This window comes from Blennius ocellaris (assembly GCF_963422515.1).
Source record: "Blennius ocellaris genome assembly, chromosome: 4".
Lineage (NCBI taxonomy): Eukaryota > Metazoa > Chordata > Actinopteri > Blenniiformes > Blenniidae > Blennius > Blennius ocellaris.
The window spans coordinates 15020978-15037566 of record NC_137653.1 but is presented as its reverse complement, the minus strand read 5'-3'; the positions used below and the strand labels follow the sequence as shown (position 1 = coordinate 15037566).

The 16589-nt window shown below is 41.2% G+C and overlaps 1 protein-coding gene across 1 annotated transcript; it reads right to left on the bottom strand.

Annotated features, from left to right (window-relative positions):
• Positions 1-774: 774 nt before the first annotated feature.
• gpr25 (G protein-coupled receptor 25) lies at positions 775-1887 on the bottom strand (the record flags this gene model as incomplete). The annotated part of the gene is made up of 1 exon (XM_080495446.1): positions 775-1887. The coding sequence occupies one exon, from the start codon at positions 1885-1887 to the stop codon at positions 775-777; it is 1113 nt and encodes a 370-aa protein (XP_080351572.1).
• Positions 1888-16589: the final 14702 nt, after the last annotated feature.

Below are 16589 nucleotides of genomic sequence, written 5' to 3'. Positions count from 1 at the left end.
ATTTAAATGATGCCTCTTACAATTAAAACCTTTAATGCACCAAAATGCCATGCAAGAAGAGCCTTTTTTCATTCCAACAAAACATAGATCTTTTTTTATTTCTTTTAATGTAAGGAACATTTTTCAACAAAAACAATAAACACATTTCAGAACAAAGCTACAATATTAAAAAAACATTCACAACCATAATTTGGTAAAATACTACCTTGTTAATGCTTAAAAGGTACATACAGACAAGATATCAATGAATACTCATTTTAATTTGAGCCCCCCCCCCCCCCCCCCCCCCCCCCCCCCCCCCACACACACACACACACACACACAAGCAGTATAAACAGCATTTCATATTTTGGAAATTAAAAATAAATGACACAAAATATACATGAAAGAAATAAAAAAAAAAATCTTTCCTTGCTGTGATTTTTTGTTGTTGCAAACATTAACTGTGAAAACTAAGCCAGAGATAAGAAGCTAAGCTGTCACATTATACAACAAGAGCAATCAGAGATTTCTGATGTCTGCTAAAGGTTGACCTGGACTCAGAAATATAACGTTTCCAGCGCACCTACGAAATTTATTGCAATCTTCCATGGCCTAATATCGATCTGTGGCGAAAATGTTGACAAAAAAAAAATACAAATCCGTGCAGTATTTATGACGCAATCTTGCAAACAGACGTACAGATGGGCAAACAAATAAACTCCCATGATTTCCTTACGTTCTTGGCGGACGTAACAGTGACAGTACCAGCTTTCGCCGGGTCTTCTTCTTGCGCTAGAATGACTGAAGCCGAGATCTCCCACCGTTTGTCGCAAAGCTCTCTGACGTGCCCGTGTTGGTGACTGAAGCCGAGGAATTGTAGCCCTGCAGTGACTTTCCATTGCAGTGACGGTACAGGAGTGCGGCGCGTTTTCTGAAGTGACGGTCCAAGAAAAAGTAAATGAAGGGATTCACGCAGCTGTTTAAGAAAGCCAGGCAGCATGAGATTAGAAGCCCGTCCCTCAGCCACGTAACGCAGCTCAGATCGGCTTTTGAGATGTGCGAGACAATTATGATGGCTTTGAAAGTGTTGAAGGGCAGCCAGGACACGATGAAGGTCACAACGATGCAGAGTACCATTTTGAGAGAGTGCCTGCGACGGGCCTCCGCTCGAGGATTTCCAGCTGCGATGCAGTGCTGGTCCAGGTGTCTGATGACGGTGCCGTAGCAGAGAACGATGACTAGAACAGGCAACACAAAGGTGAGAAGTGCCATGGTCAGGCTCATGCCAAGAAAAAACGCCGAGTGGTTATCTTCCACGCAGGACTGCTCGTCTCCGTTTGGCTCGACACTTCGGTACACCAGAGACGGGATGCCCATCACCAGGGAGGTCGCCCAGACTGCAGCGCAAGTCGCGCGGATGCACCTGCTACTCCTGAGGTACCTTGAATCCATCAGTCTGACTATAGCAAGGTAGCGGTCGACGCTCATGCAGGTGAGGAAGAAGATGTTGGAGAAGCGGTTCACGGCAATGATGTAGCTGCTCAGCTTGCACAGCAAGTCCCCGGCTGGTCCAAAGTTCCAGTTGCCGTTCTGGCTGGCAGAGATCGCCCACAGAGGCAGAGTGCAGACGAAGATGAGGTCCGCCAGGGCCAGGTTAATGACGAAGGTGTCCACCAGACGCCCACCTTGGCCGCCTCTCCTTCCCACAATGAAGACTACGAAAAGATTTCCGAAGAATCCAGTGAAAAATATGAGGTAATACAAGAAAGGCAAGAAGACGTGGGAGCCTTGGAGGTGTGTGCTCTGGCAGTCCAGGTTAAAGCTGAAATTCAACGATCCAACGGCGGAAGAGTCGTCAAGGTCGTAGTCGTATTTGTAATCAGAGTAATTGTCATAGTAATCCATTCTAAGAGCTGGTAGAGGAGCTCGTCAGTGCAGCTGCTGTGCAGAGTGAGTGTGGTCGGTCTGTGACGCCAACGTGCCTCTGGTAAAAGATTACAAGAGGAAAACCACAAAGAAAAATAGAGATCCTCTTTCAGGTTTTGCCCTCTCACCTGTCGGCATTCAGTGTTCATATGTCAAAGATAACTTGCTTTGACGGTTTTACAAACTGATTTAGATCCTCAGGAACATTTATTATTATTATTTTTACAAAAAGGTTTGATTTCATATGTGATAAACTAATATTACACTTCACCGGTGCCTATTTCCATGTTGTGACTAGTACATGTTTACAAAGGATCTTCTTATAGTTTCCTCAGTGCAAAAAGTGTCAACGTATTTCACTGGACCCACAAAATGTGAATGATTTTTTAAATGTTCAATCAAGTCAAAAAAGAAGACAAATGCATTTGAACTGTCTTACATAGCCCACCCCAGAAAAGTCATGTTTTTCAGTGTATTAGTTGCTTCTGACCAGTAGAGGGCAGGTGAGATTTAAATGTTGTTCTTTTTAACCTATGTGACCTCTCCTCTGCAGACCTGACGAGCAACGGAATAGTCAAGATCCACTGCATTGTGTCGTCCAGCCTCTTTAATCAGACATTCATGAGGAAATTAAGAGCAATTCGTCAACGGACACAGTTGAAAAACACTTTTGGATAAATTATCAAAAAACTCCATTGTCTTCTAAGATACGCATTAAGGAATGAGAATAAAATAATTTGTTCACAGAGACAAGCTTTGATTTGATTCTCTTTCAATTATAGAAAGAAATGAAGGAGGTGCTTCTATTAATCTTCGCCTTTAAGTGTTTCAGGTTAGCGTTAGGGACGGACATACGGTGTCTTTTCTATAGTCTCCACAGGAATAGATATAGCAAAGCTAAAAAGATAATGTCGTGTTTTCAGTAACAACACCAAACAAATGGGACAGTACAACTTCTATAAAAAGGAAACACAAAGATAATCACACACCAAACTACTTTTACTTTCAATGTGAAATCTAAAATATACAGGTAGAATCTGTGTCACGTTATTTTTTGGATGCATCCACATCCTGTCAGACCTATTTTCTTTTTTTTGTATGTTTATATGCTCTTTCTTTTCAATAGTTGACTTTTGTGGTTTAGTATCACCTTTGTCCCTGCAGTGGATCACTGTTAAAGGAAGTATGATTGCACTCAGTATCATGTCATTTTGTTTCCTCAAAATGTAATTTCCTTATTTCTGCCTGCTCTGTTCGAAAGGTTTTGTGTTTCAGTCCACAAATGTGTTCCCATGTTTTCACCCTTACAACACAGCCTATTAAGCCGTGTTGCTGCATGATTCACTCACTCCTTCAACCAAAGCCTCATTGAAACAACAAATGTTACCTGCACCTTGAAGCTCATATGTGCTGCTGAGTATCCTGTGTGTCTCACGAGCAACTTAAGTGATAAAGTGAGGCTTAGAAGAAGCCTTTTCTCTTTTTTAAGTTGCTGGACAAAACACTCATAATCACATGCAAACAAGCAGGGCAACTGCACACTAAAACGCAACACTGTGCACCCACCATTTCTTTTTTTTTTGAGAAAGAAAGAAATACCCCACTAGTGTCAGTGTGAGTCATCACTTTTTAAGCCGGAGTGTGTATCAGATTTTGAGCAATGTCTCACTGATTAGCGAATGATAGCATAAAACTGCAAGGACAGAGGAGGCTTTGACAGCCATGTGCATTGTTGCCGAGGAGGAAGCTGTCATTATGACAACCTCTTCAAGACATGAGAAATGAACTCTGTGGTCCAGCTCACGGCTATTGTGTTGGGGCCGGGAAAAGTGAGGTTGGAGAACAGGGCACGTCTTACAAGAGGCTGGAAAACGCGTCATTGTTCCGCGGGGCGTTTCAGTTAAGAAAGCATGGCGAATGAATGACCTCCTTATGGGATCCCTGCTCCACTTTCCAACATTGTGCCTTATTCAAACACCCCTCTACTTTGTAGTGTCAAGGTGATGTGTGGATATACTCATCACGACAGAAAATCCTGTCAGTCCTCATTGTTCGGTTTGACGTCGTTCTCCCCTCGTGCTCAGCTGTACCTTTGCCTTGGAAAAAAAAAAAGTTTTAATTATTTCTTCTGCATTCTTGCTGCTCTGTCAGTGGAACGCTACATTCCTCTCCTCGAATAAGTGCTGTCTCACTCCAATTGAGCAGAGTAAATGTGAGAGCCAGTGAATGGAGCAACCTCAATAGGAGAAAATAAACAATTGCATTGGTGCATGGGTGCAGCGGGGGAGAGCGGATGAGAGGAAGGGAGAAAGGCCTCCCTAACGTGCTAAGATTCCCATGGATACTTAGTCCTTTTTTCTGTTTAGAGGAGGATCTCGTAAAGTACTTCAACAGTAGATGATTTCTCTTTTCCTTTTTATCCTGTTTTCATTTGAGTAGAGAAAGGGTGGTATGCATCAGGGTGATTGTTGGACATGAGGGCGGGGGGGGGGGGGGGGGGTAGCGGAGGGGGGTTGGGGGGGGGGGTCACAGGCACACACGTGCGCACTCATACACATGCACAGTGCTCCACACACATACACACAAGTGCACAATTTGCTCCTCACTTGTCGAATGTGAAGTTTCAGAAAGGGAGTCCATTGTTTGGGTGTGAAAGGTTCTTGTTTTAGCAGTTCAGCTGAATCAAAAGGTTCCTGTGACACAAAGGGTTGCACGGCCTCAGTTTTCCATTATCTTTCATTTTAAGTGGTTGGGGGCTTTTATCTGTGCCCTTTTGTGGAAAATACTTCCCCATTTCAACCCGTTTTCCTCATGGTCTATCCTTGATTTTAGTCCCATTTACATACAAACAACATGACAATAAATTAGAGTAACACATACTCTGTGGTAACAAACAATCAGGATTATGGGGAGTTAAACAATGACAATAAATTGGTCACAGTCACAGTCACAGTTAAAAATACCAATTGAAGCCTATAACTCCTGAACTTTGATAAACAATACTTTCTGGCTGTCATGGACAACAACTGCCAGTTGTTTGACTCTCCTTCATCACAGCTAATATGCATGACGGGAGCTGATAATGAGGGACGAACCTCCTCTGTGGGGCACCAGAGAGCTTTAGAGCGGGGCCACGGCAAAATAAAATGGAGGGTCCCAGGCTAATTTTTTTTTCTATTTAGTTTTTGGAGACAAATCTCAACAGCATTTTACATTTAAGAAGTCCCCGATCTAAAATAATTTATTTTCTGTTTGAAATAAATTACATTAAAAAAAAAGAGAAACAAGTGTTTTGGGGGTTTTGTTAGTGCCACATAATGGTAATAAATGTTAGCATGGAAAGTTTACTAAATGGTAGCTGAGGTTGCTGAACTATTTTCTCCTTGTTTTGCTTTCAAGAAACATGTTTGAATAGCAGCGAGGTTCATTTTGCCTTGGTTGTTGTGAAGAAAGCACTCATACTGTTGTGTACAACTTCAGTTTTTGTAACTTTTACAGCTGGCCTTTCTTTCTGTTTATACAACTGAACACAAGCTGAACCCTTCTGTTGTTAAGCAAAACCAAGACCAGACATCATTTATAGACCAGGAGTGTCAAACATATTTTAGTTCAGAGGCCACACACAGCCCAATTTCATCGTGAGTGGGCCAGGCCGATAAAAATAGTGTCAAAATAACCTTTACATTCGAAGTTTGAAGTTGATCTTTGTTGTAGCGCAGCGTATTCGCGATGAAAATGTCTATGTGTTCCAAAAACCAAAGCAATATTATTGAAAGTTACTAGAATCTCAACATGAAGCAAATTTTAATAGTACATACTGGTGCAATATACAGTGAAAATGTCCAGAAAACATCTCCTTTAGCTGTTGCTTTATGCAACTCACTCCGAAAGCATGGCTTTAAAAGTACCTATTTTTCATGGCAGCGTTGTCGATATTTCAATGTTATGTTGCGTGAGATAAGAAGTATTTTTTCCAATTAAATCAATGTTTTCTTTGGAATTTTGACAATATGCCTGGTGGTTTGGCGGGCTGGATCGGTGGCTGATTTAGACCCACAGACCTTGTTTGAGACCCTTGATGAAGACTGAAAGCCTCAGTCGTGTTTCTCACCTACTGTATGTTGCTTTGTATCATGGATCCATAACTCTGCGAGGTATATGATGCCATATCTTCTTATGTTTGGATTCATGTTTCCGTAGGTTTTTTACTGAGTGTAGTGTTCTCTTTGGTGGCTGGGTGTGCCTTTGTTGTAACTTCCACCCAGGTCATCGTCTAACCAACCAACCTAACTAATTATAATTTGGCCCATAGTCTGTTCTCTCTGTCTCCATCCATTCCAGTTCATCTTTCTGTCTGAGGTTCTGTCAAGATTTCCCTTTACCAAGTTACCATGTTTTATAGTCAAGGCCTTGTTTTGAACTTTTGCCTGCCTTTTGACTTTGCCTCTCATATTACCCATCTGTACCATTTCCTGATGTTTGGATAAATCCTTATCCATCAAGAGTTGTTCATTTGTGTCTGTGTTTCCATCATGACAGTACAAATCGGTCAAGATGACCCAGCCTACTTTGGAGCTATAAGTAAACAGGCCGGCCCACAATGTCAGCGGCCCGGAGACGTTGATCTGGACCACATGGCTTTGCTGAGCATTAGGATGTTTCCTTGTCGTCGCTCACTGGCCAAGTGCTCTTCATAGTCAAGTAGTTCAACAACCTCATTGCGACCCTGGCACCCATGTCTGCTCCATCATCTGTATCTACTCCACTTCCCTTGTGTCCCCAAGCTTCCGCCCACGTCTGGCCTCACGGAAAAGTTTATGCTCGAAAGAGGGGACTGCTGGATGTTCGACGCTCTCTCCACTGTGAACTTTATTTCCCATACTTTCCCATGTAGCTATTTGAATGGTGATGTTGCTGCCTGAGCATCTTCAAAGTAGTATTTGAACATTCCTGGCATGAAACACCTTCACTACAGTTGCCCCCGTTTCTGAGATGCTGACCATGAATTTTGATAGCAGGCCATCTGGGAGATCTCTTTGCCAGGGGTGAAGGCAGTTGCTGGATTATGCCACCCTCTCACCTCATACAGCAGCATCCTCTCAGACAGCATTAAGGACCTGCTAAACACCACTGGACGTTCCTGGTCAATTACATTTTCTTATTGTGCTTGTCATCAAGGTAAATAGTTGAATTTGGGAATGCGAGAGGAGACATCCTTTCCTGCTGCATCAATAAAACCTATAAAACTGATTCAGATCTGAAAACAACCACGTAAACAATAATAACCCCCTGAAGAACACTGATGACAACATTGACAGATTTGTGAACGTGAACCGTCACTTCTGACATTCACTCATTCACTGAAAGCTGCTTCAGAGATGTCTCGTGGTCGGATGGTGATTTGCAACAGGTACCAGGAAACACAACTAATGTTCATAAACAAAGCATAACTCATTAAGATTTATTCATCTAATAAGCGAGCATAGTCTGTGTAGTGTGCAATATATGTATATATATGATTAAATCCAGAGTATATTTTACTTTTGCAATCACAAAATATATAATAGCGCTACTGCTTGTTAGATTGATTTATCATGTCCTTATTTAAATCTGCTTACAAATTACATACGAGATACCTTTGATTTGCTACATAAATGTTACTGGTGCTGGGTTGTAACTTGCATTTTTTTATCACTTTTCATTAATGCTTTACATGAACTGCAGTTTATGACCCATTTGCAATGAGGTTCATTAGAAACACACTGTGTTTATTATCATTCATTGCCATTGTTATTTAGTTTTTACTGCTGTTACCATTTGGATTACTTTATGGTGCTGAGGTGAAGCAGAGTGTGAGCCCGTTAACCTTAATGATCGTATCTATTTACTGCTAAAATCCAACCACGGAAATATCCACTGTGAACTGACTGTAAACTGGTAGACGAACAAGATGGTGGTCGTTTCATGACCGTTTTGGTTCGTCATGAGGATGAAATTATGGACATTTGTTGCTGCGAGAGACGACGCCAGCGAGTTGACAGGAATACTGGGTTTACTCGACTCCCAGGGGGAAGTTTTTGGAGCAGATGGTTGCCTCGGTGGCATGAGATGAGTGTCAACTACAGTAAATGATCTTCTCAGCAAGGGGCCAACATGCTGCAGTTTGTCCTTGCAAAGTGAGGAACAAGGCTGTACCCAACTGTAACAAAGGATGTGACACTGCTTTTGATCGCTTATCTAACGAGTATGCAACGATCGGTGGTTGACATTGAGCCTTCGCACTTGACTCGGCGAGAGCATCTGCTGCTGAGTCTTGTTGACGAGGTGGGAGATGATCTTATCCTGGGTTGATCCCTGGAAGGTGAAAGTCTCAGCTGTGTTCACAATGATGGAGCTAATCTTGAGGGGACCAACGAACAGATTTCCCCCAATGACAATCCTCACCTGAGGGTTTCTCTGGACTTGTACTATCACTGTGTGATCCCTTTTACCTTTGATGTAATGAGCTGATTAAACTGAAGGCACTTTGTGTCACCTCGTGCTATGAGTAAGCGACATGTCTCTGTTTTGCGTCAATGTGTCAGATCATGCAGACGTCAGTCTCAGTTTTGTTATTAGCTGTGCAGACCTGTTCATATTAGAAGTGTTTTGGGTCAGTAGGTCAGAGGACAGGCTCACCAGCACCTGGGGGACACAGAGTTCATCACTCAGAGAGCCATTATGAAGCAGAAGGCTGGACCTCGGCCAAAGAGAGGCGGGCATGATCACTTCAAGTGTTAATGGATGGTAATCAGTGGGAACATGCATTTGCATGTAAAACGTCGAGAGATGGGAGCACGTGAAAAGTTTGCGCTTTTGGGAGGGTTGGCACATGCATGCACAGTACAGGCATGGAAGAATTGTTGATTTTGGAGAAGAATTGTGTTTGAAGAGAAAGACAAAAGGTGGATTCAGAGGTTGGGTTGATGAATGTGTTGATGGTGGCATTTTGATAGGGGTAATTTGGACCTGACAGGGCCCAGGCTCTCTCATGAATCAAAATGTGTCAGCCAGGCGCTGGAGATGGAGGGTCGCTCATTGTGCCTCTGACACCCATGTGAGGGGCTGAGGCTGCTGGGGGTCAAGTGTGACACCTCATTAGGACGATGTTGATTTAGTGTGGCCACAGCGCAACAGACCTCCTCCCATGGGGTCTGGAGAGGCGTTTGAGTGAGGGGGTGGGGATCACCTAGCACTGGACTGAGAATAGGGTGTACTGCTCTTCATCCGCACGGCCGTCATCTGACAGCTTGCAAATCACGCACCTACGACTGAGCGCACCACCCTTCCCCCTTTTTAAATTTTTGCCGACAGACTTTTAGGCATGCATTTAAAAAAGAAAAGAAAAAAATCACAATTAAGGGGTGCAATTTCTGAGCAGGTACGAGTGTCTTTTTGAATCTAGTTTGTGTTTTGTTTTTGAGGTTGCGGTTTTGTTTTGGTCAGGTCCCCCCCCCCCCCCCCCCCCCCAGTGAACCCACCACCCCTGACCAAATAATTCTGACCTTTCACCTTTGATCTTTCAATTTGAAATAGTTTTCTGTGATGTGAAGATGGCTTGTGACAAGCGGCAGTTGTGCTCTCACGGCTCAAGTGCAAACTGTTCTTTGCCGTTTTTGGAGACAAAATGTTCACAGTTGAATTTGCAAACCCAAAGTTGTTCACTCTTAATAGTCTTAAACCGGAAGTTTCTAAAGAGGTCAAACTATAGATATTATCTTGAAAAAAATTGCTTGGCCGCTTTTATGTTGCACGATGTTGCATAAAACTAGTTGTAAGTGTAATTAAAGTTCAAAGAAATTGTCAGTTCTGTCAGTTTTGCACTTTTTCCCCTCTATTTGTTTCAAAACTTTTGTTAATGCCAAAGAAAATACTATTAAACAAGTGTATTATGAGATATCTCTTTTCAAATAGAACAAAGCACAAGACTGAAATGTAATTGTTATTTGTTGGTATGCCCCCTCATCCCCGGATCACTCCATCTGTGTTTGAAGAAGTTTTTGACAATGTAAAAAATGAAAAGGTGATGAATGAGGAAGAGCTCAAAGTGTGATTTAGTGTATTAGGCCATCTATCTACATTAGCCACATCAATTCACTCTGATTTCTACATGACTGAAAATGATTTGTGCCTATATTATGACAGCTCAGTACTGTACTACATTGATATATAGTATTAATAGTGGATCATTTTTGTTTTTAGTGGTTTTATATAACCTAAATCTAGTTCATAAATATCACCTGCTGCCATGTCAAAAATGAACCACTGGCACAGATGGCAGTGATTGTGGGATTAAGGCAATGTAAAGACTTAAACTTTGACCCTTAGTTGCATTGCCCCCATCTGGCCGGGCTGTTGAACTGCATGGGAATGCTGCCCATCTGCAGTTTCTGCAACTGCAACTGATCTCTGCTTATTCGTGAAACAACTGCGAGAACACAAAGAGCAATGGTTGGGAAAAAAAGGTGGATATAAGTTAGCAAGGCGTACCTTAGTTGTACATGTCATTCATTGTTTAACAAGGGAATTAAAAAAAAAAAATCTGCATTTTGATAATATCAAAGGATCTGTTATGCAGTATTGAAGCCGGTCACCCCCATTGTCCTTTGGCTTTTCATTTAAGCAGCTTGACTGATCCACTCAAGAAAATTTCTTTCCCTAATATCATTATGGCTTTTGGATTTCCGTTTTAATTACAACACAAAGACACATGGTGCAGGACTGTCACTGCATCTCATTGACAGAGAATTTATTGAGAAAATGAACGTCTGTCTTAATGTCTCCACCTGCCTGAATTTGATTACACCGGCTCAGAGGCGTCCACCAAATGTCATAGCTTGTCATTGTGCACCCCCCCCCCCCCCCCACACACACACACACACACACACACGCACACAAAAGACATTAAGTAAGCCTTTTTTGCATTAACTCACCATGCATACCTAAATCACGAATGATGGAAAGCATGGAACTAAATTGGTGTATCATAGAATGCATAAATAATGAATGAGTTATAATTTACTGATATGTGGTCATTTATCATTTAGTCCAGAAAAATAAATAAATAGTGATTTTATTTCCCTGTGTCCCATTTTTAAATAATTTGAAGAAGGAAAAAAAATAATTCAATTTAAAAGTATGGTTTTTGGCCAACTCCTGACGCTTTTTCAATTGTCTCCGAAACATGACAAAACAAACACACACACACACACACACACACACACACACACACACACACACACACACACACACACACTCACACACACACACGCACACACACACACACACGCTCAAACAAATGTGTGAAGGGCCATCTGTCTTTTCTGATGCTACAGATCTGGGAAAACAATGAAGGATTCGTGACATTTCACAGATTTGCCTCTAAATGTTTCACGCCATCATGGCAGATATCAGCAGTTCTTGCCACCCCTATTGTGTGCACAGAAATCATATTTTTTTTCCGTACACAAAAGTGCAGAACAATTATATTTGTCACCCGCTTATTAATAAATCCCTGTTGCCAAGAATGAATGATTTATGAATGCTGATGTAGCTGATGTCACAGTCCACTTTTGTTGCCTTTGAGATTTTACTCATTAGTCTGAATAATAACTGTCACTAATTCAAGCTGTTCTCGAATGGCTTTTTGAATAGAAAGAGAGAGAGAGAGTGCGAGGGAGAGAGAGGCAGCAATAGAGAGGAGCGAGGCCTGAGAGATTAACTCCAGTGAGCTCACTCTGAGAGGCCCAGGAACGGCTGAATATTGTTCTAGTGGTGGGGAGATGGGGAGCAGGGGTGGAGGAGTGGAGGGGCAGTGGGGGATAGGGAAGGAAAAAAAAAAAAAAAAAAAAAATCTCCATGCAACCAGAGAAATGAACTTGATGATCTCAAGGGGGCGGGGGGAGGATCACCGTTCCTTGCTCCTGACAATCAAAATTAGATTGGCCAGCACTGTGTCAACACTGGCCTCAGTTAAGGCATGACAGGGGAGGGAGAGTGGTGGGAGGGAAGGAGGGAGGGAGGACACCCCCTGCCTACCACGGGGGCGCGCGCGCACACACGCACACACACACACACACACACACACACACACACACACCCGTGGGTGTTTGAGAGTTTGCCATGTGAACTATGGAGACCCCACAGTGCCTTTCACTGACTGCCCAGGCCTAAAAAGAAATCCACAACCCCTTTTTTATTGGTCAGCACTGTAACCAATGGCATCTCAAAAACCGACTCCTATATTTTGGCTTCTTGTTATGGCACAACGATTCATTAAGCCATAAATCTACAGGACATGATTAACACTTGGCAAGAGTTACAAATGAACGGTTGAGCTTTCTTTTCTTTAGTTAATCTTTATGTCATCCTCATTATGTGGGTGTAAATATTGTTTTTAGTTCACTGCCATCACAGTGGAGAGGCCAATCTGTTAATGCAGTACCATTCATAAATGTAACTCTACTCTTTTATTTTATTTTTTTTGCTGTGCAGTACACAATGAATGGTTTAAATAAAAAGAGATAATCAGAGTGGAACTCAGCAAACATGGATGTAACATCACATAAGTAGAACATCCAGAGAACGCTAACAGTTCAGGCTCAATTAAAGAAAAACAAAAAACTAACGGGGACGTCTGTCCAAGTTAGATATAAACAGTTTTAGGTTCTGAAATTCATGAAAGTGCATGGTGTCTGGTATTAAATCTGGCAGAAGGGTTTTGATTCATTTCTTCTGTTTTTCTTCGGCTATTTTCTTGCTCATGAACAGTGATTGTGTTTAAAAGCAGAGTTAAGACCAAACTGATCAGAGGTTGTGTTTTTGGAGGTTTGATCATTGACCTAGAGTATTTCAGTGTGTTCTGCCTTACCACATCAGAGAGGGACTGCAGCTGTGTCCTCATATAACCTTCCTGATTTTATTATATCATCACAATCCATTTTTATCTGAAACTATTCGACAGAGAGGAAATTCTGCCACTGCTTCAATTATACAGGCTGAACGTGCAGATTCTTTACGTTTATATTGTTTTATTATTTGTCTTGTGTTATCTGTTTGTTTGTTTGTTTGACCACAGGGCTCATTATTTGCACCGTTTATACATTTCTATGTTTTCATTTGCACGACTTTTTGTGATACAGATTGAAGATGTTTTTGCAAAAAGGAGTTTAGGAATATTACCAGGACTGCAGAGAGTACGTGGGATTAAAGGCTCTGTTTTTCACTCTCAGGCTGATTCCTGTGGTTGCTTAAAGAGATATTCCTTAACTGATGTATTAACTTTCAAGTGATCAAACACTCCTAGGAGAAGCATTCAATATAAGTGGGTGGGACGTGCAGATTGTTATATCGACTGTTTAGTCGCCACAGTAAAAAAAAAAAAAGTGCTCACAGCATTTAAAAAAGTCCCACAGAGGATGTTTACACCCGAGTCTAATTTGGACCATTGTTTCTTAACATCTGTGGCTGATAATTAGAAAGGAAATCCTTCAGGGTAGGGGTGGTCATCTTGTCTCCAGGTATGACCTTATGCCCGTGGGACTGTACAGCAGCGACGTGCCCCAGCAAGGCTGCATCACACCACCAATGGCGGCAGAGCCAGCAATCGTCAGCTTTGAAGCAGATGGTGCACTGGAAGCAACAAAAGAGTGACAGCTGTCATTCAAGAGAGCCGAGGCACCAAACTTCTGCAGGGAGACACAATTTAGAGGCTGCAAGTTGCTCTGGGCAAAGAAAAAAGAGAAAGATACAATACTTATATCGGTTACAATTCTGCTAATTCTAAAAAGGATGTTTTATGCATATATCCAATTTATTTATTGATTAAAAAAAATACAATTAAATGTAAGATTTTGTTAAAACATTCAGTACAATAAAGTTGCAGCTGTACTACCAGGAGTGGAAGTAAGGCATCATGGATACCTGCATTACAGTAATTGAGTTGTATTTTTGTTTGCTTGTGAACATTTTCTTCTTAGGATTAAATTTTCTTCTTGAGTTGGCTGAATACACTTCATGTACCCTACTTTTCATGTACCCTACTTTTCCATGCCTCTAATGACTATAAAAAGAAACTTATCAAAACCTTGTGATTTTCTTGCTTAAATCTAAATGGTTTCTTATTGTAAGAGTAAAAGTTCTTGTTTAATATATGTATTTACATACTCAACAAATTGATCATGTGTATTTTTATACTTAATTTTTTTGAGAAATGTGCCTTGGGTGAAGCTATTTTATACACGTACATTGAATTGAATGCCAGCTTTTGCAAAGCAATTATTGCCATTAAGATGTAAAACCTACATTGAATAGCTTTTGAGAAGAGTATGATTAAGTTTCATATGAGCATTTATAGCAACAGTTCTTTTCTTTAGAACTAAATTGTACTCGAGTACTGATTTTCAACGCTTTTAAGATTTGAGTATATTAATGGGTGAAAATATAACTTTAGTGAACCGTTTCACTGAAATAAAAATATAAAGTTTTGTCAAAAATGCAACTTTAGAGAAAATATCTGCAATATATAAAAAGAGGCAGAAAATTTAAGTCAGACAAGCGATTTATGGTTTAAACAAATGATGTGCATGAACTGTTTAATAACAAGGGTCACTGTGCTTGTTCAACAAAAGTTCAAATGTGACGGTTGATTGACATCTTATATTTCATAAACTTTATGGCTCTAATTGCCATAAAGCTCCTCCTTAAATCTTCTTCGCCCCCGCTGGTCTTTCTTGAGGACTTTGAAACATGTTCAATATTCCCATTGTACTGTACTTTTTGTTTTTTTTTCTGCAAAAGTGCCTCGGTGGCATAGTTTAGTCTTTATTTAATGACGTTGGGTCAGAGTTCAGGATGTTAGCAGTCCTACGGCTTTGAGTGCGGCATTCAACCCAACACCTCACGTCCAACTTGTACAACTTGTCCTTATGTGGCAAAACAATGAAAACATCCATCAATGTCCTCCCTTGTCTATGTCGGGTGGGTATGAATGATGATGTGTATGGCACATTGATGCACTTCAGGGCCAGGGGACTGTGTGAATGTTTGTTTATGTCGAGTGAGGATTTGTCAAAAGGTTTATGTCATTGCTGGCATCAGGCTCCTCGAGCTTGTACTGGGTGGTCTTTGTCTGCTTGCAACCGTAAAGAGCTTCGTTCTCAGTCTCAATTGTCCCCTATTGATTTTCTAAATTAGGTTGATGAGAGGCGCTCCTATCAGGTGGCATATTAATTGGGTCAGGCTGGATCTTATATGTAATCCAAATAATGGCAAGCCGAACCCCAACACTAAACCTTTGTCCTCTGAGTACTCTCTTTCACCAATTAGCCTCACGGTGAATCTGCTTCCTGCCACTTCTGATGCCCGTTACTGTTTATTAAGAACCAGGATGATGCCTCTGGTGGCTCGAGTAAACATCTGAGTGTGTGTTACTGTCAGGGATCGGAGGTGGTGTGCCGATGGACCCAAGACTCAAAGAGAACCAGGTTAAAACCAGGTTTGTTGCAGTCCAGGGAACAAGAGGAAACCCAGGAGACACAAGGGCGACGAGAGAAGCGACAAAGAGACAAGTTGACGAGACGAACTGAGGGAGAGGGGTTTAAATACACAACTAAGGGGTGGACACAGGTGGAACACAACGATAGGAGCACACAGAGGGAGAAGGCCATTGGTTCATTGGAAACATGAGGTGAGACACACGGGGCAGACACAGAGACCTGACAGTGTTTGAGTGTGTGCGACTCAAAGATTAGCACAGTGGTAGTGCTACTATTAGCAGTACTAAGGTCATTCACTGTGTATCTTAATCCCTATTGTGTTTGATTCAACACATGCACAGAGGTCCACCTCACTGGGGAAGAGCTTGTTTCTCTTCAAACACCACATTTCTGGATAGAATAAAAACATTACTGCATCTCATTAAACATATTGACCTTGACATTGCAAATAGTAACCTCTTAAATTCTGCCTGTGTATATTCCATTTTTAACCTTTTGTGTTTCACTGTTCATTCTGACTAACTGTGCTGGATATCTGCTCTGCAGCATTATGCAGCTCCAGTTACAGTAAACTCTGAAATACACATGAACTAAGGCAGGTATCTCATCTCAGCTCATCTCATATATATATGACTCATAAATTATAAGAAGATATTTTGGCTCTTTTACATGGCTAATAATACATGAGAAGGTATCATATCATGAGATATGTTTGGGGGGAAAAGGCAACACATTGGCCAACATTGGCATAAAGATTGCTTCGATGCAGAATTAAAAAGTAATGATTTGAGTTTAAAAAAAAAAAGATCATCTGTACAATTCAAATACTTTTGAGAGTTAAATAGAACAATTAGTGTTGTGCCATTTCACATTCGTCACTAAAAACCTTTTTGTTCTGTCTTTGATTTAGATGATTAGTTGTTCAGTTAACACAAACTGTTTGACATATTTACTGAGTCATTTTGTTGACTTTTGTGACTATTTTCCACTTTTGCTGCTGTTCCACCAGATCGTTGGTATTTTGTTTTTATTTTAAAATGCTCCTTTGCGATTACTACAGATGCACTAAATATTCAGAATAAAACAACCAATCCCATAAGCTAAATAAATGATTTATTGTACAAAAGAAAAATGACAGTAAATAAA